Source organism: Pleurodeles waltl, chromosome 3_1 (assembly GCF_031143425.1).
Source record: "Pleurodeles waltl isolate 20211129_DDA chromosome 3_1, aPleWal1.hap1.20221129, whole genome shotgun sequence".
Classification (NCBI taxonomy): domain Eukaryota; kingdom Metazoa; phylum Chordata; class Amphibia; order Caudata; family Salamandridae; genus Pleurodeles; species Pleurodeles waltl.
The window spans coordinates 438,216,821-438,243,194 of NC_090440.1; the positions used below are offsets into that span (position 1 = coordinate 438,216,821).

The 26,374-nt window shown below is 44.0% G+C and overlaps 1 protein-coding gene across 1 annotated transcript in view; it reads left to right on the plus strand.

Annotated features, from left to right (window-relative positions):
- The first annotated feature begins 1,955 nt into the window (after window positions 1–1,955).
- Window positions 1,956–26,374, plus strand: part of AEN (apoptosis enhancing nuclease) — a 46,712-nt gene continuing 22,293 nt past the window's right edge. Inside the window, exons 1-2 of the mRNA XM_069222716.1 lie at window positions 1,956–2,093; window positions 17,978–18,796. Of these exons, the coding sequence (XP_069078817.1) occupies window positions 17,987–18,796 (810 nt within the window). The 5' untranslated portion in view covers window positions 1,956–2,093; window positions 17,978–17,986. The remainder of the gene's footprint in view (window positions 2,094–17,977; window positions 18,797–26,374) is intronic.

Consider the following 26,374-nt stretch of genomic DNA (forward strand, 5'->3'; position numbering starts at 1 on the left):
TGATGGGAGAATGGAGATTGGCAGTCTATTTAATGGTACGAGTAACAGCTCAGCAACTGATGTCAGCATAATTACTGGTAGAGTAACAGATGATGATTTGATCACTACCCATGAAACTGATGAGGGTATTACAATGGTTAAATAAACAGGGAAAGTACAATCACTGGGACCAGATGGTGAAGTACCACTGACCCAGAAACTTTAGAATCATAGGGCCAGATGTAGGTACAAATAAATTTGCGACTTGCAATTTGCGAGTCATACTGACTCGCAAATTGCAAATCGCAAAAGTGCATGCAGAAAGGTGTCTCAGACACCTTCTGCGACTCGCTATGGGGTCGCAAAGACCCACCTCATGAATATTTATGAGGTGGGTCGCAAATTGCGACCCCATAGCGAGTCCCTGCACTCACAGGGATGGTGGCCTGCGGGAGACAGCAGACCTCCATGTCTGTGACTGCTTTTTTTAATAAAGCCGTTTTTTTTTTTTAATTGCAGCCCGTTTTCCTTAAAGGAAAACGAGTTGCAATTCAAAAAAATAATGAAACCATTTGGTTTAATTTTTTCAGAGTAGGCAGTGGTCCATTGGACCACTGCCTGCTGTGAAAAAATATTTTCAGCGACATTCACAAAGGGGAAGGGGTCCCATGGGGACCCCTTCCCGTTTGCGAATGCGTTGACACCCACTTCAAGTGGGTGGTAACTGCGAGTTGGTTTGCGACTGCTTTCGCGGTCACAAAGCAACTCAGCATGGCGATGCGGTCACAAATAGGAAGGGAACACCCCTTCCTATTTGCGAGTCGGAATCACATTTTGCGAGTCGGTACCGACTCGCAAAATGTGACTCTGCATCGCGATGGCCGTTTTGCATGTCGCAAACTGCGTTTTTCGCAGTTTGCGACATGCAAACCGGTTGCTACATCTGGCCCATAGTTACTGAGATGAACCGCAATGAACGGGTCTTCATTATGAGCACAAACTGTTTGTTGGGTGTTCCATCTCTATTGCACAAGGTGGATTTTATTGCTTTAAAACACTTTAACATGCTGTGACCTCCATCGTCATTTGTGAAAGGCATACATACGTCATGCCTTTTACGGTGTTTAGCCCTCCTCAAGAGCACCGGTAACTACTGAAAACATACAAGGCTCCATGTTTTCCGCATGGCTTTTGGACTACTTCTTCTTTTTATTTCCTACGCAGTGCGATCTCGCTGGGCAGCAGTTGAGCACTTTGCATGACATCTACCATGTTACACAGTTAATTGCATAACTCCCGATAGTTTGAGTGCAGCAAACTTCTGTTTCCTTTTGTGTGCTCCTTCACGCTCATGCTGTGGAGCTGTAAAACTGAATTACTTTTCATTTTCAATTTATGTGGCAAGAAAAGTCGGGTTAGCACTTTTCAACGTGGCTCTAAATCAAACAAATCCTAGACCCATTGCTTTGCAAATGCTTGTTTCTCTTTTTTGATCGACTGCTGTACGGCACTTTGATTAACGGTAACACGACCGCCACGCAGTCTCGGAAGCAAATCTTTATATTGCCTAGTGTTAATCAATTCTATTTCTATACGGGACAAGCCCGGACTTGTTCGATCAAATGAGCAGGCTTTCGGAGGAGCACTTTTTCATTTTGGCTCCGGCTTTATTTGCAGAGTTGCAGCCATCTTTAAAATATATCATCGTCGTACTTGTGTATTAGTTAATCAAAACGAAACCGTAATAATGTAAAACTGGGTTAATTTCGTATAATAAGAAAAAAAAATAGGGCATACATTTTAGTTGTTGAACCATAGTATTGCAACCAGTTATTTACTTAGTATGCTTATTATACCCCCATATTTGTTTGATGATTGAATAACATTTGGATTATATAAAATACACTTGCTTTTACTATTGACTGTATAAACAGACTTGGTGTTTGTGGCGAGATGTACCGCAATCAGCTCAAAAAGAATGGCTCCAAGATGGCGTGCAGATTTTCAGGAAGCAGGCTCTGCGGCACAGGATTCAATCACTTGTAGTTAAGTAGTTTGCCAACTAGAGAGCACGTGGAAGACAGAGGGGGATATCTGTGTCACCGGGTGAAACGGTAAGACGAGGTTTCTTGGCAGAAGGATTCTGTTATAGGCTTTAGAACAAGGGGAGAAACCCCGGACGGTGATAGTTTTTTATACGGCTCAGTTTTATAGTTCAGTAAGTGCGGAACGATTGGTATACCGGATGCTACTCTCTGTGGCTAAGTAATCGGTAGCGTAATCCGACACAGGGATGTGCTATCTTGACTATTATGTTTGTATTTTAATCGAGGAGTTGCCAATTGGCATTACACCGGCGTGTCCAGTCTGAGAAAGCCATCGAAGGCGGGATAATCACTAATGCTAGACTGTGAAGTTAGTAGTTGTATCTTTGCGATGTGGTTTCAATAAAGGCTATTGTCAGACACCCTCTTTGCGACCTCGTTTTCTGATGTGGATTCCGATGTCTTTGGGCAAATGAAGGTTCCACGTCTGTTTGGTCCTTCTGGAAGGTATGGTCTTGCATCTGCTCAATTAGTAACAGCTGATAATTTGTGATACAGAAAACGATGACCAGAAGCCCAGTGCCTTCGATACAGACTGAGGGGGCAATCTTAGGCTAGGGCAGTTGACAGGTTGTCTATTTGGACAGGGTAGTTAGACCTGTCTTCAAGGTTATGACTATGCCCTATCTGTTTATGATCTAAATCTGAATGATGTGCTCATACTGAAAATGGCGGAGGTGGATGGCAAGCAAAGTCTTAAACTGGTTCTGTAACTATATTAACTACAATATGAGGTGGAATGACATCTATGTTTTAAACTAGTTATTTAAAATTATCAACTGATAGGAGGAGGGTAATGACAACAAAGTTTGCAAAAAGCTCTGTAAAGTAACGTGGACAACTGCGGTATGAATGCTTTTTGATACAGAGCTCTGGATGGACCCTGCCAACACAGATAAAACCAAAAGCATTGGTATTCATGTAGGATGTGTCATTGTGCCCTTTTTTTGCATTTGTTATTTGCTTTTGGTCATGCTGCTAAGCATTTTGACGTTGCTGTACAGCATTGCCAAAATGAGTTGACAAAGCCAGTGGGTACCAAGGGGGAGATTATTTGGCTTTGCTCGTGCTTGTTAAATTTTGCTTAAGAACGTTATGAGATTGCATTTGTTTTCCAGCTCTTGCCTGCTCCTCGTGTTCCAAATACCAACCCTCACATTCCATGTGGCGTCCCCCCTCGTGTTTCAAGATCTCTCTCATGTGCTTCTCCCCCACCAGACTTGTTGCTTCTGCAGTGCTAGGTTTTGCTTGCTTTCTCACTTGTATGCTTCTCTGCCGCTCCCTTTGTTGCTCGCTATCATGTGCTACTTTCTCTCCAGTCGGACACCCTATAAAAAATAAATGACACGAGCACAGGTGTTTTCCAAACAAAACTGGGGCAGGGACTGTCCTGCATTGGGACATACCGCCACCCCTGAATCCCCAACAGTCTTTCAATCCCCACTACCACGGTGGAGGATTTACCTCCAGTCTTTCCCCAGAACGGAAAGAAAACCCAATAGATGCCAGGAATAAACTAAAAAAAAAAAGTAGGGGCTTTCCCATTGTACCCTAAAGTTGCACACCCACCCCACAACCCTCTGCAGTTCCCCCACCCTGCAAGGCCAATGAGCATCTCTGTGGCAAGCAAGAGTAATTTTTTGATCTCTGGGTTCAGTTTTGACACTACAGAGAAGAGGGTAAATCCAGTTTCCTCTTGCTTACCATGATGATTGCCACACTGTTCAGATTCCTAGTCAGCATGGAACCTGATGAGCCCTGAGAATTTTTGAAATCTAGAAATCCAGGAGAATCTAGGTTGGTGTGAGATATTTTGTCTACAATAATGCATTTCCTCACATTTCTGTGATGGAAAGTTCTGGAATCTGCAGGGATCTACACAATTCCTAACACCCAGCATTGCCACACTTCTTTTAAATGTTATCAGTTGTGTGCCGGGGCCTTTTACCTGTGGTGTAAATGAGCCAAACCAGCGACCATTTGAAAACCCCATTGACTTCTTGTGGTCACAATTTCTATCAATTCCTGTCACAGGCAAACAGCCCTGCCACATTTTTGGGGTACTGTTTTTATTGGCAGACAAGTGGGAATAGCAAGATAATCAACATTGTAAGTTTCTCTGCTGATTCAGGAACTTTCCTTCACAGAAATTCATGACCGTAGCCAGTGTTTGGGGTTTGTAGGGCATTCTGCGTAAGAAAACTTTGTGAGATTCATGCAAGTCATACCACCCTGGATTCTCATGGGTGTCCATAGTTCTGGTGAGCTGTCCCTGCTGCCCGCCATGAGGGAGACTGCCTAGAGGCTCCCCTTGGAGGAGTTACACTGAGGTGAGATTTGAGGGTCTCGCAGAAACTAGCCCCGCTGTTGCGTCCTCCTGGCAGGGTGTGGATCATAAGTGGTGCTCCCTGGACCTGAGCTTGGTCCTGCCCATTACCCCCGGGACTAGACTGGGAACCAGGTTACAGATATGCCATCACCCAACACCATTAAACATCGGGGGTTCCGGGCCGGGACTTGAAGGCTGGCAACTGCGTGTCTCCTCCCAGCAGCACCGCCCTGTGCGTTTATCTGGTGTGGGTGCATGGTTGGGGCCTGTACCTCTAGGACCGGCTGATGCTAACATTGATTGGACTCCCTTGGGTGTTCTTGTGCCCTCCTGGCCCCACAGGAGAGGTGAGCACCTGTGTGGAGATGTGCAGATGGCTTTGAGGCTGCACCAGTTCGACACTAGCACCATCGCAGGTAGGCCAGCTTCCTCGGAGTCATAACGGTCCTTGACAGATTCTCACTCTGCTAATCCCATTGAACAAGCAATTCCATAGCCGTGGAGGCCACAAAGTTTCACACCTCCTGGGTGAACCTGTGCCCTACTGCTTTGAGAGCCCTGACACAAGGGTGTAGTAGGGGCAGTGGGGCTACGGCTACCGAACGAGGGGAAAAAAGGATCGTACACTGAAGGACATGCTCGTCAAGCCCACCAGCTTGCTCTCTGGGGGACCCTCGTCTCAGGGGTCGGATGGCATGTTGGACGCCGAAGGAATAGACGCCCCGGTAACACACCCATTCCTAGAGGCCTTCTTCGCTTCCCTCCGGGTTGACCCCCAGACTCTCAGAAAATACCTCTCAAATGATCTCAAGGAGGTTCACCCAGGCATCGATGGCTTGGGTGACAGTCTCATAGCTGGAGGACCATAAAACCAGTAGCGATGAAGAGATTCAACAGTTGCAGCTGGCGGTCCTGCGGTTCCAGGATCAGCTGCTGCTCCTCCACTCGCACGCTTAAGATTTGCAGAACAAATCGTGGCACAATCACATCTGCATCAAAGGTGTACCTACTGAGGCAGAGGGGGCCGACATAACTCAATATGTCATTGAGCTCTTCCTCTCGATTCTGGGGTTAGCTTCCGAGACGTATAAAACCTGGACAGAGCACATAGAGTTTGTCCCTAAGAGACAAGACTCCTAAACCACCCCCCTTTTTACAGACATTCTGACATGCATCCACGACTTTACCCTTAAGGAGTGCGTCCTCCATGCGACTTTGGACCACCACCCACTCAAGTTCCAGGATTCTCAGGGTGCTTTACTCAGGCCTGGCTGCCTCTACTTTACAGAAACGCAGGCACTTCTGCCCGGTTACTGCTCATCTCTAATCTGCAGGTATATCATATTCGTGGGGACACCCGTTCCGGATTGTTTTTCAGCTGAAAGGAAAACACCACCAGATTTGATCCCTTGAGGAGACCTGTCGGCTGCTGGCCATTAAGGCTGTCACAGAGTCGCCCTGGGATGACCAGTATTAAGGAGGGTCTCGCAAGTGTTCCAGACAAAGGTGCACCAGAGTGTCTCGCAACGCATACCTGGGCCTCCTCAGGGGTGCGGAATTTAAAATAATATCTACTTGTCTATGGGACAGGTTGCTTCATAAACTGACTTGTCCTGTAAAAAAATCCACGGGTCCCCTTGGTGCCATGTAATCCTGCGACAAATTATGGCTGCAATTTCATTATATAAGAGCTCTGATACGACTTACTGATTATGCTAGGGCTCATAAAATGGTAGGATTTGAATACTAGCAGTTTCCTTATTTTGGCATTTTCAGCAGATCTACATCCTGAGGCTGGAGATAGGGGGTAAGCAATAATTCTAGGGTTGGAATGCACTTTTGAGTCCAAGCAAACCTACTAACTTGCATGTTTTAGAGGTTTTCAGCAGCTCTTCTCTAATTTTTCCCCCATACAGAGAAAGGTTGGAAATTTACACCTAACAAGGGCAGAAGTAAAACTTCCTCCATGGTTGTGAAAAAGTGGATGGAGGGAAAGTGAACTTGTAAACGCTCAACAGATTTTCGCATCAGCAAATCTACACATGCGTATTTGCTCATGCTAAAATACAGTATACAAATATTTTCTAGGACTACGATTTCCTGGCTCAGTTCTGTAAATTGTGAATTCATGAAAGCCATAAATCTACATATACTTTGTGTGCACTTGTGTGATTTTAAGAATTGGGCCCCTAATTGGTTATCCCAGACCTTTTGTTTGTAATAAGGCTATCTCTCTGTTTATCGGTTGGCTTCACTGTGAGTGACAGCATTCTACTCTTTGACAAGCCACATATTGGCACATAAAGTAGTTTTGTTCAGTCTCCTGAACTACAGTAGCAAGGTGTGCTTTTTGAGATCAACAACATTTTTGCTTTTTGCCAATGTTTGTTATGATAGTGAGGGTCTGGCAGCTGCCGCAACAATATAGTTTTACAAAAACCATGTCAAAACAAGACACACATTGACAAAACCAAAAAACTGACCATCAATATCAAACCTATTGGCTTTGTCAATGCTTGTTTTTCTTCATGTTTCCAATAACCTTATTGGAACTGGTTACACTAATTTTTCAATTTTTACTACTTTTTTTGGGAAATACTAGAATTCTTCAACACATTTTACTAATGATGCTTTAAAGAAATGGTACCTAAATTTCACAGTAGTTTAGCCATATTATTTTTCCCTACTTGCATTTTTTGTGAACATTTTTATTCGGAAAGCAAAGAATCTCCAACCTTTCAAGCTTCTTCAACTATTTGCCTCAAACCAGAGAACATTCTGGGAGCATAATACATAGGCACATATTGTTAAAGTTTGCAAATGTGTGCACACATTTTTATACTGGAACCACTGTCAGTAGTGCAGTCAGAGCTTACAACATTTCCTTAGAGTGCTTACCCTGATAATAAAGACTTTGCATTAGTGAACCATAAATACATGGTTGAGCAGCATTAACATATGGACACAAATGTTACATTAACTGCAGAAGCCCTTCCCTGATCCATAATGTGGTATTGTAAACTGGCAATCAAAGGTTTGTGCTGCAGGAGGTTGGGTCTTCTTGTCCCAGGGGAAAAAATAAACATGAAAACTTGTTGCCCTTGACCCCAAACAATATGTCCCGGGCGTCGGGCTATAGGAATTCCACACCCCTGCTCCTTTCTTAGAACGTAGCAACTTCACAGCACCTTGCTCCCCTCCGTCCTCTGCCATTTAATGTACAGATTCTCAATGTGAAGGGCCTCAACAACCCTACCAAAGACCAAGCTGTGCTCTCCTATCTTGTGCACTCGGGAGCCGATATTTGCTTACTCCAAGAAACCCACCTGTTGGCCGCTGATTGGCATAGATTATGCTCCAAAGCCTTGCCACATCAATTATTTTCTTCCAACTCCACAAAAAACGCAGGCATGGTAATTCTGGTATCCAGTTCTTTCCTAGGGAAAATAAGCCCGAAACGGACTAAAATCAGAGGTAGATTTGAGCTAATGCTGTCTGTGGACTCACACAAATTTACGTTAGGGACTATCTACACTCCTAATGAGGGTCAGGAGCACTTTATATGTGGTTCAGTGGCTGAGGTGATGAGAACACAGGACTGATTGGTGCTATGGGGAGATAGGAGACTTCAACTTGTTTTTTGATAATGACTTGGACAGATCTTCCCAAAGCTGTGGTCAAACGGGAAATCTCTGAGGAAGGCACCCTCTGGCTGGGGGCAATGTGTCTAGGTGACCTTGGTGCAAGCTACGCCTCCAAACACGGCACTATACATTCTGCTCACACGCACATAAGACGTATGCCTGAATAGATCACTTCTTAGGCACCCTCAGCATCCAGTCTATGGTCTCGACTTTGTAAATAGAACCCCGTTCTCTGTCTGATCTTGCGGCGGTTTCCGTTACCCTGACTTTGCGCCAGTGTCGCTTATAGCTGCGTCCTGGCACCTAAGAGAAACACTCGTAAATTGGCCACAGTTGTTAAACAGATAAAGTCCTAAAGGACTTCCTCGCACTCAACAATATTGCAGATCTTTCTATTTCCACGTTGTGGAAACTGCTAAAGGCAGTGGTCCAGGGCGAGCTAATAGTGATTTCTGAACCATACAGTAAGATCCACAAGGACATGGGGAGCACCTGTCCCAACAGGTTCAGGAACTTGAGCAGATCCACAAGTGCACTGGTGCCTCCCGGGTATGGCAGCAACTAGAGGAGGTCGCCTGGACACAATCAGTGGGAATTTATTTGGACAGGGTGGAATACTCTGCCCTCCGGCTTTACCATTCTTATTATATTGGCGCGGACAAGTGTGGCTGCCTCTTGGCCAACAGATTACGGGTGCAGAGAGAGGCCGCTGGGGTCCAGGCTATTCTGGACCCCAATGGTTTGGAACACACTGATGATCCCGAGATTGCTGCGGCCTTCCAGGACTTCTGCACGGAGTTATACGCAAAACAGGACTTGCAACGGATGCACCAGGCCTTTAACTTCAAGGTCCCTGCACACTGAAGTTAACATTGGAACAGGCATCTCACCTTGATCACCCGATTCGGGTCAAGGAAGTCATAGCGATCATTGCCACACAGTCTCCTCTTAAGCTGCTGAGACCAGATAGGTTTCCGACACTTTTCTATAAAACAGTCTGCATGACCTTGGCTCCCCTTCTCACTAGATTATTTAATGCTATCATAGACTCAGCCTCAATCCCGCCTTCTATGCTCGCAGCCTCCATCATTGTTATCCCAAAGCCGGGCAAGGATAAGCGACTGCGTGTTTTATTGGCCAGTATCACTTCTCAACGTTGATCTTATGCTATTCACTGACATCCTAAGTGGATTATGCATTTAATCAATAAAGCTTGCGGCTTGTGGCCGGACCACATGATATTGCCAGTGGACACCGAGGAGGTGTTTGACCGGGTTCACTGGCCATACCTGGAGTTTACTCTAAAGCATTTTGAAATGGGCAAACGCTTTTGTTCCTAGATCCTTAGTAGCTACGGCCATCTGATCGCGACCATTCAGGTGAATAGGCAGATGTCAACCACATTTCTCATCTATAGAGGCACTTGCCAGGGTTGCTCTCTTTCACCCCTGCTGTTTGTGCTATGTATTGAGCCATTGGCCACATGCATCCGCGACATTCCGGTCATCAAGGGGATTCCTTTTGGAGGAGAGGAGCATACCATCAGGGTCTATGCAGGCGATGTCTTGGTGGCCCTGTAGGAACCTTCCACCTCCCTTCCAGCCCTCCTGTCTTAACTGGAGGCTTTTGGACAGGCAGCAGGGTTTCCGGTGAATGTGCATAAATCCCAGGCCCTTAATTTGTCTCTCACGCCTGACACTCAAAAGGCCCTTGCTTGTAACCACCCAATTCAATGGGCGACATCCGCCATCCCTTACACACGTTATACAACTGTCTTCTTCAGCCCAGACGACTGCGTCCCTCAACTACCAGATCCTGCGTCAGAAAATTAAGGCGGACCTAAATACATGGAGGCCATTCCTGGCTGGGCTGTGTGGCAGCTGAAGATGTCGAGCCTATCTAAAATATTATTCCTCTTTGAGGCTTTGCCTGTGGTGCCTTCTACTTGTAACATCCGGGCCTTAAAGCAAGATCTCATTACATTGTATGGGCGGATGGTCGGTCTTGTGTGTGGAAACAGTTGAGCTACTGATGCACGAGGGTGGCCTTGGAATCCTGATTCTGCTGCGCTACTATCAGGCAGCCCAACTTAAATTCCTCCTTGAGTGGTCTTGAGTAGTCTGAAAAGCATTGGCTTTTCATCTCAGCAGTGGCGGGGCAGCATCTCTGGAAGATCCCCTTTCTACATAGACCTGCTGGACCACGAAGCCGTTACTTATCCCCTGTTACCAAGGCTACCCTGGCTGTGTGGGACCGGGTGGCAGAGAGAGTTGGTCTGACCTCCTTCCTGTCCCCACTGACTCCCATAGTTGGTAACCCAGACTTTACCCCAGCTCTCAATACAATTAGCTTCCATCGCTGGCACAAAGCTGGATGCCGGTCCATAGGTCACTTGTTTGAGGAGGAGGGTCCCATCTCCTTCGAGCAACTCTTATTGGATCATGTACTAGTTGAAGAAGAGCGATGGCATTATCTGCAGATTAGACACTGGTTAATGCATTCATCTGTTCGCCCAGGGGCACAACGCTTCTTACCACTTTTGAAAAATGGCTGGTTACCAAAACATCAGACAGATGCCTTATCTCTGAACTCAATGGCCTCCACTGTCCTGCCCCAACACCGGTGAAGACAACAAGCCAATGAGGTTGGGAATCTGAACTTGGCCACTCACTGACCCAGAAAGAATGGGGGGACATTTTTTACTGTGCACGACAAACAGCCCGTAACACGGCCAGTATTGAGATGGCTACCAAGATCGTCACATACTGGTACCTCACTCCAGCACCAAGGGAGCCCCACTTGCAAACCCAAATGTTGGAGCGGCAAGTGGCTCTCCTAGCACGTTGTTATATCTGTTATGGGAATGTCAGAAAGTCACTTCTTATTGGACTCAACTGCTTTACACTATCGCTACCCACCTTATAACCCAGCTCCCCCGCTTTTCTGCCTATATCATTCTGGGATTACCTAATGCACAAATTTTCCTGCTCAAATCCCACCCGGAATGGCACATTGGTTTTGCTGTGGGAGCGGTCTTGCAAAATAATCTGAAGCACTGGGGCACAAGGCAGCTCCCTACCTACCAGGATGGTTTCACCGCCTTTAGTATATCCTGGGAATGGAAAGATTACTCTCACTCTCTCTGCACAAAGTACTTCATACTTGGAGATTTGGCATCCTTGTTGGAAAGTACCCTCTTTTTTTGACATGGTTACCCCCAATTTTTGCCTGCTGTCAGTGTGTTTTAACTGTGTTCACTGGGATCCTGCGAACCAGGTCCCCAGTGACTGGGTCCTCTCCCTCTAAATTTGGTTGCTTGGGACTTTACTCACCCCACAATTGGCATACTAGTGCCCCCATGTAAATCCTGAGTATATGGTGCCTAGGTACCCAGGGCATTGGGGCACCAGGGGTTCCCCATAGGCTACATCATGTATTATGCCACCCATGGAAGCCCATGCAAAATATGTCTTTGCTCCATGCCTCTCACTACAGGTCACTGTAAGTCACCCCTATGGCAGGCCCTCTTTGCCCAGAGGGCAGGGTACAAGTACCTATGTGTGAGGACACCTCTGCAAGAGCAAAGGTGCCCCTACGAACTCCAGCTCAATTTTTCTGGACTTCGTGAGTGCGGAGAAGCCAATTTACATGTGTGCTGGGCACAGGTCATAATGGTAACTCCGAACCTGGATATGTTTGGTATCAAACATGTTGCCAGTATTAGTTGTATGATTTCATGCACTCTGGGGGTGGGGGGATCCTTAGAGGACCACCAGCATTGCTCCTACCAGTCTTCTGGGGTTTTCAGGACATTCTGGGCCTCTTCCATCCCACAGTCAGGTTTCTGCCCTCCTGCTGCTTAGCCTGCTCAAGCAGAGAAAGGCAGAACAAAGGATTTCCTTTGGGAGAGGGAGGCAACACCCTCTCCATTTGGAAAGAGGTGTTATAAGGCTTAGGAGGGGTAGCCTCCCCAAGCCACCGGTTTGGTTTGAAGGGCACATTTGGTGCCCTCTTTGCACAAACCGATTTGCATCAGTCCAGGGGCCCCCGATACCTGCTCTCGTGTGAAAATGGAAAGGGGAGTAACCACTCTCCATCCATCACCATCCCAGGGGTGGTGCTCAAGAGCTTCTCGAGGTGGCCACCTGATTCTGCTGTCTTGAATCCAAAGTGGGCAGAGGCCCCTGGGAGCATCTGAGTGGCCAGGTCAGGCAGGTGATGTCACAGCCCCCTCCAGATAGGTGAACACCCAGCTAGTTGACCAGTTCTTCCTGGGCTATTTAGGGTCTCCCTCCAGGGTGGGGTCTTCAGATTTGACTTGCAGGACTCCTCTACATCGGTTACTTCATCTTCTGGCCACTGGGACTGCAACTGAACTCTCCAGGAACTGACAATCTGCAATCCGCTCTGCAACATTGTTTCTTCGTCTCCTTCCAGCAACTGGAACATTTCTCTAGTTGTGCATCCACTAGTGGCGATGAGTCTTCAGCCTGCACAAGAAGGAATCTCCCATGGAGTGAAGGAGTCACACTCCTCTGCATCCACAGGCACCTACTGCAAAGACGTCAGGCTGCGTGGATCTTGTCTTCTGTAAAACTGCATGGATCCTGTAACACAGGTGGTGGTCTGGAGTGGTCTGCTCGGTCCTCCCTACCAGTTGTCCAACTTGGGAGACAGTAGGCCTTTGCCTCTCCCTGCAGGACAGTACCCCTGTGCACAGCGACTCTTGCAGCTACCAAGGCTTGTTTGTTCCTCCTCCAGGGGATCTTTGGGCTTCGTTTAGCCCCAGCCTCCAGCACACTTCCCTGCAAAGCACAGTCTCCTGCCTGCTATTCCAGCGACGTGAGACTCCTCTCCAGTGGGCCTCACTGCAACTCATGTGCCTGCTGCCTATGAGTTGCCTTTGGGGGCTGCCTCCTTATCTTCCAGGTCCCCTCACTGCTGAGGGTCACCTAGGACTCCCCTCCTTGGGTTGAGTACCTGGACCTTGCTGGTCCCCGGCAGCTCTGCTACTCTTGAACTGTGACTTTTGCCAAGGCTTGTTGTTGGTTCTCTAACACCACTGACTGACTGCAACTCTTCTTCTGTCATCGAACATCGCCTGCATCACTTCTGGGATTCTTCTCCTGCTCCAGTGCTGTACAGCTGACTCTTTGTCTCCACCGTCCACCTGGTCCTGAATCTCCAGAAGGGTGGGCAGTGGCTCCTGCCCCCACCGGACACTTTAACTCAAACTGGACGTGGTCCCCTTCTTTTGCAGGTCCTCTTCTGTCAGGATCTACCTTTGGTTTCTTCCAGTCTTGCATGGGTCTTGCACAGTCCTTTTCCAAAGTTTACCTGTGGGTTTGGGAAAAAAACAGGTACTTTCCTCTTCTCTCCTGGCCTCTGTGGGGCACTCCGGTACTTACTTTTTGGGGTTCCTAGTTCCTCCAGCTCGTCCCCACAGATTCCACTTCATTTGGTGAAGGACTGCATTCCACTTACGTAGTTTGGTCTCCCCTAGGGCCTTCACTATTTTGTATTGTTTTACTATTTGCTATTGCTTTCTATGCTTATCACTGACTTCTAATGTGTATACATTAGTATGTTTACTCACCTCTTAGAGAAGTATTGCCTATACAGTATTTTAGTATTTGTGTTACCATAATAATGTACCATTATTTTTGTAACACTGTGTGGTTCTTTCATGTGTGTAAGTGCTGTGTGATGTGACTGTAGTGGTATTGCACAAGCTTTGCATGTCTCCTTGAGTCTTGGCTGCTCATCCACAGCTACCTCTAGAGAGCCCTGGCTTCCTTGACATAGTCTATACCTCACTAATAGAGATACCTGGTATAAGGTGATAACACCATAGGTGCTCACCACACACCAGGCCATCTTCCTTTTATAGCTATACTATCCTCAGAATTTCGTGAACTCACCTGCCCCATAAGACTCCTTTTGGCTCCTTCACTTGATGGAGGCTCCTGTTGATGCCAATCATGAGGGCGCTAACTAGTTTGCCACACTAGAGACGGTGAGCTACCCTATTACACTCTTAAGCACTGTAGGTCTCCGGGGAGAGTTAAGGGAATGTTTTGTCTTTGTTTGCAATCCAATAAAGAAATTTGAACATAAAAAGGGTGGGAAAAGTTTCAGCAGTTAAGGGGTTAAAGGGAACAATAAATGCTGAAATCTCTGGTGTCCTCCTTTATTTGAAAATGTGCAGCATTTTTTGTAGTAAGTAACCTAAGAACCAAACTAGCTTGTGGGTAGACTGTTAATTAGGGCTTGGAAGAGGAGAATGGAGTGAGGGATAGGTTTGGGGGCGTGGAATGCAAGGCTACTAGCTATAGCCTCATTCATGCTCTATAAGGAAGATATCATGGACCTCACTGCCATTCCCTTGGATGTCCTGGGAGGATGGGTTGAGTAGTTGGAGGATAGTGATAGATACGAAAAAACATTTATCAAGGTTAAAACTAAAAGTACCTGAACAACCGGCCTGACGTATGGAAATACTTCCTGCGAGGCAGAAGTTAGATAAACTCTGAGGTTCATTTAGCCTTCATCTACAATACTAAAACTCATTAAACAGCACATGGACTAGGCTGTTCGCAGCCCAGCATGTCCTTTTCTGTGATACTGTGAGAGTTTTTTTTTCTGTATTGCGGGACCATCTGCTGTATAAAGCGTTTGTCTCTCACATTATGCTATATCTCCCCCTTATTCCCACGTACCGTCTGGTAAAGAACATAGCAATGTTACTTGGATAAGTACCTTAAAATATAACCATGTCAGTTATAATTCAAATGTGATATCTTGGAACTTTGTTGTTAACTTTAATTAAAATGACAAATGTTCATTTGTTGGACAGTTCAGTAAACATTTATCTGAGAAAACAACTACCTACCTGAACTTCATGTCTTGCCCATGTTCCACATTTTTGTTGTGATTCGTGAACTGTATGTCTTTGTTAACGCGTCCCTTTATGTCAATTTATACACATTAGGACTCGTTTTAGGCCAATGAATCTTTTGACCCAGTGGTGAGACACCGTAGGACGAGATAACTGATCAATATGTCAAGCAATATATCAATGATGTCACCAACATTTATCACCACAATGCACTTTACTTTAGATAAAGACATTAATCAAACTGTCGACGCAACCATGACCTTTCAGCCATGAATAACCACACCTGTTAATAGAATTTTATGATTTTATTCCCTATTGATTACAATCTACGAGCAGAAGAGTTAATCTCAATACCAGGAAACATAAGAGCATAGTCACAATATGGCAACTGTGATAAGATTCCATTAATGCGAGAATCACAAACATAAGAACATAGCACGGCGTGTACATAGATCAGAATACAAAGAATATCACGTAAGTCTCAGTTCAGCATAGAGCAAGGTCAGTCTTTGTCTATTTGCGTCAATCAGAGTGATCACCTATCCTAACTACTAATTAACATCAGCATGTTGGGCTTCATGCAAAATAATTTAGAACACCAATTTAGAAAACATCTAACTATGGCCTCTAAATTAAAAAATGAGCAGTTGGTACCTAGAAAGGAAAAGCAAACAGACAAATTACAATTGCATTGTCATAATTACCCTCCAAGGATTAAGTCAGCACACAGGATCAGTCTTCGTCTTCAGGACATCAGTCGAATCGTCATCAGTCTAACCTCGTCTAAAGGACAGGGGACATTTCCCTCATAAGGAGGAGAAGCGTAAAGGGGCAATCTATGGGTGAGGATGGTTTATTAAGTTTCAAAGTCACCAAACAGAGTGACAGAGTTTCTGGATAAATCAACAGTATTCCCTACCTAGTTCTAACGTCCCTTCTGTGACATGAGTTTTTATCCCTTTTCCGTAATACCTTCCCCCAAAATTCGATTGGATATCCACTATACCCCACTATCTTTAACCTATCAAATTATACATTAGGTAATCCCAATTGTCACCCCACGATAATTTATAACACTTTGATTGGTCTTCTTAATTGACGTCTTCGAAGGTGGCGCATCCGGTGGGTTTTCATCACCACTTGGCACGTTTCTTGGGTCATGAGTTCCTTTGTCCATGGTCAAGTGTCCTTGTACATTCTTTCATTTACTTTTGTTTCAAAATTTGTATAAAACTCATACTAAAGCAGCTAGCATGCAGATGGGAACAGGATAGAATTTGTTACATAAAACGAAGGAAAAGAACAAATGCAGGGTCATGGCCCTTTTGCGAGTCAGCACACTGAAAAACAGAAAAATATGCTTTAATATGAGAGCTAGGCAGCTAAATCTTCAACTCACGCTAACTTAAGGGCTAAGAGATTTTTCCATACAATGCAATATCATAAATGTTAATATAAACCATATCATGAACAGTTTTACTTATCATTGTTAGTTCACTTATATTGGTAACCTCATACATTATAGTCGAATTTCAGATGCGCGTTTAAGCATTACTCTAATTATTATCGTTTTCTATGCAGCATTATTGATCATTGATATAAGCATTTCATGTTTAGCATATGTAATATTTAAACTACGCTCTCTCATCTTCATTCCTTGAAAATAGGCCCACACTCCTCTTAAAGCCATTATTGTAAGGGAAACATCCCTGACATTTATGCAGCTGGAATTATGTAGCCCCCCTCAGACTGATCCTTGGCTCTTTGCAGCTGTTTTCAAGTTTTAGGGGTGCTTGGACGCCCTCGTTCGTTGCCAACTTTTTGCATGGATTCCTGGCAGTCTTCTGTGTTGGAACTCTGTGCGGACATTAACGTGTTTGGAAGATGAATAATGGCTCCACGGATATTGGCATTGTACCAGATATAAGGATTGCCCTTAAATGTTCACAGACGTTTATGATGATGTGTCGTTTGCAAGATGGATACGTTTTGCTCATAGATGACACCCCCCCTCCCTGCTTTTTAGAACTAAATCCTATCTAAGGAGGGCAATACTGAACCTGCCTGGTTGGGTTGACCTCTAAATGGATGGACGTACTGATCACTTATTGGTAATAGGCATCTGCACTGCTGCCTGGTGACTACAGTGAAGAAGCTCGTAACCCTGCCGTTCACTGATGATATTCTGAGCTTGACGGCTTGGGTCAGGGTGAACCTTTTCTTCTGAAGTCCATGCAGTGTGAAGACCGTTTGCTGCTGAGCTTGAATTTCATTAATGCCACTAGCTAACCTACAGAAACCTACGAGTTTGAGCTTGCTGTATCGCTCACTACAGGACTGTAATCTCTGCGTATGCAGATGTTTGCAAACATCTAGAGAGCCCTCTGAACCCCTTGCCCCAAGACGAGTTGGCCTGCCCGAGAAATCACCTGATGCAAGCGCATGTCAAATGTTGATGTCAGCCTGGCACTCTCACCCATCTGCACTGTTGTTTGACCTGTCCCATCTGCACTCTGGTTTGACCTGTCGTGCCGCGATCCAGCCCACAATTCTTTAGGCAGTCGGGAACCTTTGTGGACCGTTGTGAACCCTGTGTGCTCCCAGACTGATAAGCCTGCAAATAATAGAAGAGAATGCAAAAACGACAGTTTCTAACGAGTCCTGCCTCCTCTTGTGTTGGCCATTTGCATGCTTATTGCATGTTCCCATGGAGGGAAACCTGTTCTGTAGTTAGCGAGGCCCTTAACCATTTAGCCTTCCATTTTTTTGTTTTTGCTTGACATTTACGGCACACTGTATACTATGCGTCAAGGGAAATTTTATTGTAATTGGCTATATTTCCTTGACCTTACGACAACTAGGGCAACTAAAATATTCCCTCAAGATTTCCTCGAACTGTTTTGTTTGGTATTTTAACCTTTCACCGCCTGAAATATTCGTATGAAATCAAATGCAAACCAATAGTATGGGCAACTTTTATCTGGTTCTTTTAATTGTTAATATTATCTTATCGCTTTTACAGGTTTTTGGAATGCGATTTGATTCTGTCGTCAGCAAGATGCCATCAGATTTCATCACCATGCAAGCAAGTCTGACGTTTGGTTGCAAGTTGGGAAAGGAAGGGTCTTGCAAACGCTCTAATGGCCGTAGTAGCCCTTCATTATTCCAGAATTCTAATGAATATGCCAACATGATTTTTCCGGATATTATTGCCAGTCCGAAACGGAAAAAAAGAAAGACTCGAAAACATTTACGAGTTTTGGGTCGCAGAGCTCTTTTGGAACAAAGTAGACAGTCCAAGCTAAAAGGGGAGGTTGGAGGAATCATTCAGTCTGTATTTGTAGCAGAGACCAGCACATTTGTCACAATGGAGCAAAATAATAGGTGCAGTCAATGTAACTGTAGGCGACCTAATGTTTCCAGGCCATCAAATCTGTCTGTTGACAAGCAACATCTGAAGCTTAACAAACTCAAGAAGACTTTGTCTGATTCTCTGCCTGTCTTTTGTAATAGACCAGATGTGCAGTGCCCATCTATACATGGATATGATAGTGGGTTATCTATGCCAAGCAGCTTAATTTCCAACAGGCCTTCTTCTCCATGCCCACTGTGGACATCACCAGGAAAGTGTGTAGCAATTGACTGTGAGATGGTTGGTACTGGCCCAGGGGGTAAAGTTAGTGAACTGGCTCGATGCAGTGTAGTAAACTATGTAGGTGATGTCATATATGACAAATATATAAAGCCAGAGCAACCAGTTTTCGACTACAGAACACGCTGGAGTGGCATTACACAGCAACATTTAACAAATGCAATTCCCTTCAAGGTTGCACAGAAAGAGGTATGTATTTGCCGTTGTAACACATAGTTTATATTACTCAACAAGTCATGTTCAGAATTTTTCAGTCTTTTCCGTTTACTTGTCATTTTCTTTTTAAGTAACGTTGTTATTTGAAGACTCGCCAAGTGCCCTGCCTCATATTGAGCTGTATGTTTCAGTTTCATTTGTTTTTAAACTTTACTTGAAATTCATGCAACAATAATACATACATCAATTCATATTTTTAAGCCAATTAAGGTATTACCTGTGTTAAACATGTACGTGAGTGAAATCAAATAACATTAATAAGCTGGGTCCGTCGCCTAGATTGGATAGCAAATTACCAGCATGTGATAAATTTAGGTCCTACAAGGGCCATTCATTAATATCATTGCTCTCTATCTGTGACGTAAGAAATAGGGACACCGCCGTCCAATGTAAGTAACCAGGGCTTTCAATCAAATTTATAGCATTACAGTCACAACACCCTCAGTGTAAAGTCCATATACTGTGACTGTCACACTGAATATCTTTGAAAAGGGGCCCCATATGTCTTCAGGCTAATTCAGGATGGATTAAACCAGAGCGGAGCTATCTGCTGCGTAATAGGAGAATAGTATCGCTACTGGGGGGTGGAGGAGGAATCATTTTTTGGTGGTGGCATTTAAACCATGCCATCATTGCTCCCAGTTTTGCCATTAATAGTAGCAGCACGACAAGCCTTATGATAGATGGTGTAGTATCCACTGCGTATCTCAGAAGTGCCATTGGATTTAAATTATATCTTCAATCATTTAATCTTGTCCCAAAATAAGGCCATGCCAGTCTGTTCACAGTCCAGGTCATGACGTCGGCCCCATCCCAGAAGCAGCGTCTACATTCTGCACCAGCAGAGGGGTCCTTCCTCTTATGTTATGTGTATTTGTAAAGCGCACTATCACCCGCAAGGGTATCCTGCTTTTGAGCACATGTGTGTGCCTAGCCCTGCCTAGGGCGGATGGGTTATTGGAAAAGCCAAGTTTTCAGCTTCTTGTGGAATTCAAGAAGAGGAGAGTGCTCTGAAATAGAGTGGATGGTTGGGCAACTTACTCATGTATGGAGCAAGTCTGGTGGAAAATACATTAGCTAATACTTTATTACCTATATTGAGCAAGAAAACAAGCATCTGTAATGATTGACACGTCGAGGCATCTTTACTGGGTTTAAGGAGAACTGTGATTATTTATTTTGTGCAGGACAGGGGCAATCAACCCTTTTCAAGTGTCTCGTATATCTCTAATAGACGAGGAGCCAGCAGTTTTTTTTATACTGTTAATAACATTCTAAGTAAGCCCATCTGACCCTGGTAGACCTGTAATAGACGAGGAGCCAGCAGTTCTTTATTCTGTTTATAACAGTAGCCCCAGAGTGTGTACCAGTTGTATTTCCCCTCACACACATCTTGAAAGTCCCTCAAAGTTGCAGAGAAATCAATGAAGCCTAGTTTTTGTCAAACTATTTAAAAAATCAGTTTTTACAATCCTTCACAAAACACTTTGTAGTAGAAGTCTCTGGAGAGGAATCTCGAGCTGAGAAAAGACGTATAAGTAATCGGTACCTCAAGCTCCAGTATCACTGGAGAATGTCCAAGTGAATGCGGATCATAGCTCACCTCTGCTGTCCAGTGTGCAGTCTCATCAGGGAGAAACCAAAAGTATTTTCTTGAATAACTGCCATGGAGAGAACAGTATAAGTAGAGCACATTTTCACTACTCTGTTTAAACCTCCAAGTGTCTAACAGGTTAATTTATTTCTGAAGGTGTGTGGAGAAGGGGTCTAACCATTCTTGCATGTCCCATCATGAATGGCCCTGTTCTTTCAAGTGTGTTTTCTGTAGCCAAATTAAAATGACCACTGCAGATAAAGTGCCCAGATTTGTGTAACAGTACCTTGATGTTATTGATTATCTGTCTGCCCTCCACATTGAAGGATATATATGGAATGTTGTTCACAAAATTAGCCAGTAACAAACGAGCATCTGCCTTCTGGATCGAAATATATAATTTCTAGGATAAATAGAACAGATTTTGTAATGAGAATTGCAGCTCCACATCAGTAGGAGCTAAATGAAAAGTATCTACATTGTCTCCGTTTCACGGTAAGAGTCTGTTGTCTCGAGGGATCCAGGTGAGTTTCCTGTAAAAAAAAAAAATCATTTGTCGAGCTGTTAAGTCCCCTTATATTCTAGGTAATAATGTAATACACATAATGGCAGGCCACTTAAATTCGCTAGGGTTGAAAAAAGACTATAATAATTATTTTCCTACCTCTCATACTGCTTCCTGGCTATAATATTTTGGATTAGAACACATTCACCTTTGTCAGTTCATGCCCTATTCCTCAAACTCCCCGCAGCCCCCTGCTCACACTGAGAACTCCACCTTACAGTGTAGCTGGCTGCTAAAGCGTCCCAATCTAGATCATTTATTCACTCTGGGACTCGTTTTAGGCCGATGAATCTTTTGACCCTGATTGAAGTCTCCTTAAGACGAGATAACTAGTCAACATGTCAATAATCAATAACCTCATCAATAATCACAGTAGCAATTCAATCAAATTAATCAATGACATTAATAGGACTCGAACACCACCATGACCTTTCAGTCATGAATAACCACACCAGTTTAGTACACTTTTATGATATTTATTCCCTATTGATTACAATTCTACTAGCAAGTTTATTAGTCTCAAAACCAAAAAGCACATCAACATTGTCATAATATGGCAACTCGAATAAGATTTCATCAAAGCAAAGATCATAAACATTAGAACATAGCACGACGTCAACATGGGTTACCTTTAGCAGAGTATTATTAACGCATTGTTCAACAGAGCGTAGATTAGGTAATTTTTCTATTTGCGTCTGTTTAGTGAACCCCTTAACTAACTTCGAATTAGCATTGGCATGTTAGGCTTCATGCAAAACAATTTTGGCAACACAAATTGAGAAAACATCTATCTATGGTCTCTGTCAAAAGAAGCAGTTGGTACCTAGAAAGGAAAGGCAAATAGACAATTCAATTTAATCATCATATAGTTACCCTCTGTAATGGGTCAGCATACAGTCAGTCTTCGTCCTCAGGACAGCAGTTGATTCAACATCAGCCAGGAAACACAGCAAAGTTCAGCAAGACCGGGCAAAAGGGAATACTTCCCTCATAAGGAGGAAAAGTATAGAATAGGGCAAGGCAAGGTAAGAATGGTTTGAGGAATCAAACAGCAAAGACTTCGGGCAGAGTAACAAAGTGACAGCATGCAATGGCAAAATGGCTTGTAATAGCTTGTAATGGCTCGGAATGGCATCTAATAGCTTATTTCTCCTCGTGTCCATGAATTTTATATCATTCTCGTGGTACAGTCCCCTAATTTCCAGCTGGGCTAGTTTTGGCACACCATCATCTCCATCCAATAGTTTACTGATCGCCCCATCAAAATTGTCACCTCATAACAGTTCTCGCATAGTTTATTGGCTCCTGTGATTGACGTCTCCAGTGGGTAAAATGTCCGGTATGATTTCATGTTCTCATGGTCATCTCACAGACCCAGTCAGTAGTTCCATTGTCTATACCAGTTTATGCGACCTTGTACCTGTTGCAAGTTTACACTGTTGCATTCAGCAAGAATGTCTCCTTGAGCAAGTCGAGTCTTCATGAGAATGAATCTACTACGGTTACACTCGGCTTCTAGCTTCTGGAAAAGTACAACTACATGTCCTTCAGCAAGTCAGCACACTGCACGTTTAATATGAAACCGGGCAGCTAGGCCCCAACTCATGCTAACTAAGGCCTAGTGAATTAATTAGCAAAACCTTAACATATAACTCTTAATACTGGTATAAAATCATACATTAGTGCATTAATATTTCATTATTAGTCAATTTCATTAATCATCGTATACAATGGTGGCCACTCCCCGTGGGCACATTTCGGACTCACGTTTGGTAAAATACATTTTCTATGCGGCATTATTATGTATTAGTTCATAAACATTTCATGTATTATAAAAACTAAACTCCAACAAGCCCTCCTCTGATGACACTTGTCAACACACAAATCCACTCTTTACTTTTCTTTTCACTTTGAGTTCCTGCAATTCAATTTCTTCCCCCCTTTTCGACTTATCATATTTTGCTTTGAATATTTTCTCCCTTTTCTTTTCTTCCCTCCTCTTATTGCGTTTTGCCAATCTTTCTTTAATTCTTTTACTAATTTTACATGATAACCATAGTCCGAATAAACAGGTTAAGACAATCCATATTCCCTGTATTATTTTTGCAAGTATCCCATTCCAAATACTACCAAACCAACTTCCCACTTTAGCCAGTCCCTTTCCAACCTTTTCCCAAACTCCAGGTTCTTTCAGCTCCTTTAAATCTGTACTATCTCTCGTTTAGGTTAGTAAGCATACTTCTAATCTTATTACTATTATTTGGTATAAATGCACAACCGTGGCGCTCATTAAGCATCCTACAGACTCTGCCACTTTTCGCTAAAAGAATGTCTAAAGCAAGCTGGTTTTGAAGAGTCATAGCCCTCTCTGCAGCAAGTTCAGTATCCATCAGGAGTATAGCCCCTGTGAAGTTTGTCATTATGTTATCCACAATAGTAGACCACTTTCGAATCTTTATGGAGTTTAAGATAACTCCCACTGAAGGAATTATTGCTCCAAATATATCACCCACGACAGCAGCCGCTGTCTCTCTTCTCTGTCTAGTATGATGTAATTCCGACACTTTAGAAAACTGCCTTAAGTCATCAAATTGGTAAATCTTTGGGAAAACTATTCCCAAATAACATGTCCTATACCGTCCCTTTGGAAGACGGTAATAAGCATTAAGTCCACATATGTAATAGATCCCGGGGATCGCTGGATCCTGTCCATTTAACATGAACGTCCACTTACTCTGAAACAAAAACACGTCTGCACTCACTTGTTCCCACAAACAAAGTATCATGGTCAGATTTTGGCCTATATATGCAAAGCTTTCCTACGTGTAATGCATCTATAGCTAATTTGCCCTGTGTCTTTATTGCACTATAAGCATAATCATTTGCAAACGTTAGTTTCTCTAATCCCTTTTCTAGCTTTTCCTTTAACGCTTTTCTTCTATCATCAGTGTGATCTAAAAAGCTCTTTTCTACAGGCGTTAGTAAGCAAGTTAGATTATTGCGATGCGCATAATCTGTGCCAAATGTCAGTGTGGGCTCAAAGAAACCCCTAACTATTTTTATACTATGATCTCTAGCTATCTTACTCCAATATTCTTTATAGGCACAAAAGAAAACACCACATCTAGATTGGAATAGAAGTATTGAATATATTCTTGATCATAAAGCCTTGTTAATAACAAACCACAACTTATCCCGTAGGTTAGTGGCAAACTATGATAAGTAACCCCTTCTTGTACTGACAAAGGAATTTTTGTGCACACATAACAATTCTTCGCATCCATTGTTTCAACATACTCATTCAACAAGCGATAGAAAACATTAGTAGATAGTTCCCTTTTAGTGTTAGTTCCCTCATGCTAATATTTTGTATCCTGCTCAAATTTCTCCCATGGTGTTAGTGTAGCAGTCTCAGGAATTAAAGCATTGTTAGTCCCACTCTTATCCTCCAATGGCATTCCCACAATCACAGCTATTATTAATATCGCACTCACAGCACCCAGAACAATACTCGGCCATCTACAAATCCTACTCCTATTATTGTCATTTCTAGGATTAATCATGATCTGTATAGAATCAGAAAGCAGAACAATATAAAGCAACAATCAACTGAGGAAGGTTTAAAAGCTCTTCCCCTTCACTCAGATCTTCCCTTCTTGTGGTATCAACGTCTTCCTCTATTGTTTCGTCAACAACCACTTTCTCCTTTGCAGCTTGTGGCTCGGGCCATTTATCTCCTTTAAGCGACCTTTTGCTTTTTGGCTTTTCAGGTTGCAGTTCAATGCCCTCCTCTTGTGCTATGGTGTTTTCTCTTGATGGCTCTGCAGGCGGCTCAGGAGGAGTCTGAACTCTTGGACTTTCCTCTCTTTCACCTCCTTCGCCTTCTGGGTCTGTCAGGGGCTCAACTTCAAACCTGTATCCGTCTGCTTCTGGGAGAACCTCTCTGCAAGTCGGTTCCCCTGGCGCCTCAGTTGAGATAGGCTCGCCGTCTCCCCTCTGGATTTGGTTTGCAGTTTGAGTGACCAGGCTGTCCTCAACGGGCTCTCCTTCAGTCTCAGTTCCCCTTTGATTACTCTCCGGCCCTGAGACTTCCTTTTCTGTAGCTGTTAATCTTGACAACTCCAGTTCCTCATCAGTTGGACAAGTCACCTTCTTTGTGTGACTGGCATGAACCCAGTTTGGAACTCACAGCACATTTCACAGCAGTAGTAGTTGTCAGTATCACTTGATACTGCCCCTTCCAACGTGGCTCCAAACACGACTTCCTCACGTGTTTCTTGACAACAACCCAGTAACCGGCTTTCAGAGTGTGACCTGGACCATTTATCGGTGGCAGTGTGGTTGCTTCCACCTGGTGAGAGAGAGAGCGGACCATGTCAGGCAGACCCTTGCAGTAGTCCAACACCATATCATCCGTGATATTCACAAGAGCATTTGCAGGCACTGCGGGCAACCTCCTAGCTCGGCCCATGAGAATTTCATGCGGGGACAGTCCTGTTTTCTTGTTGGGCGTATTTCTCATTGACATTAGCACTAGAGGCAATGCATCTGGCCATTTCAAATTCGTAGCTGCACACATTTTTGCCATTCTCGACTTCAAGGTACCATTCATCTGTTCCACTAGTCCTGATGCTTCAGGGCAGTAACTGCAATGCAACTTCTGTTCAATGTTCAGTGCGGCTTAACCACCTCGTCGTTGAAGTGACTTCCCCTATCTGATTCTAAAGAGATCGGAAACCCGAAACGTGGTATCAATTCCCTAAGCAGCACCTTCGCTACTGTGAGACTGTCATTCCTACGTGTAGGGTAAGCTTCAATCCAGTGACTGAATATGCACACAATCACCAACACGTACCTCAAACATCCACACACAGGCATCTCAATAAAATCCATCTGCATCCTGCTAAATGGACCTCCTGCTCTCCCAATGTGGCACAAATTCACCACAGTCCCTTTCCCCATATTCATCTGCCGACAGATGATGCACCTGTGATAAATTACTTCTGCAGCTTGTCTGAACTTCGGGTTAAACCAGTCAATTTTGAACAACCTAATCATGGCATCTCTCCCAATATGTGCCTGTCCATGGTAAAACCTCGCAAACTGTTACAAGAGACTGTTTGGCAAAACCATTTTCCCCTCATCTGAAACCCACAAATCATCAGGTCTTTGTACACATTGCAATTTGAGCCAATTGTGTTTTTCTTCTTTGCTGGCACGTCCCTGCAACAATTTTAACTCTTCCATTGTGTCAACCACCCTTAATGCATATCCTGCGCATGTCTCATTTTCAGTTTCCGATAACAATTCCCACTGATCTTTGAATGATATACAGTTCAATGCACAAAACCTTGCGACTTGATCTGCATATCCATTTCCCATTGACACATAG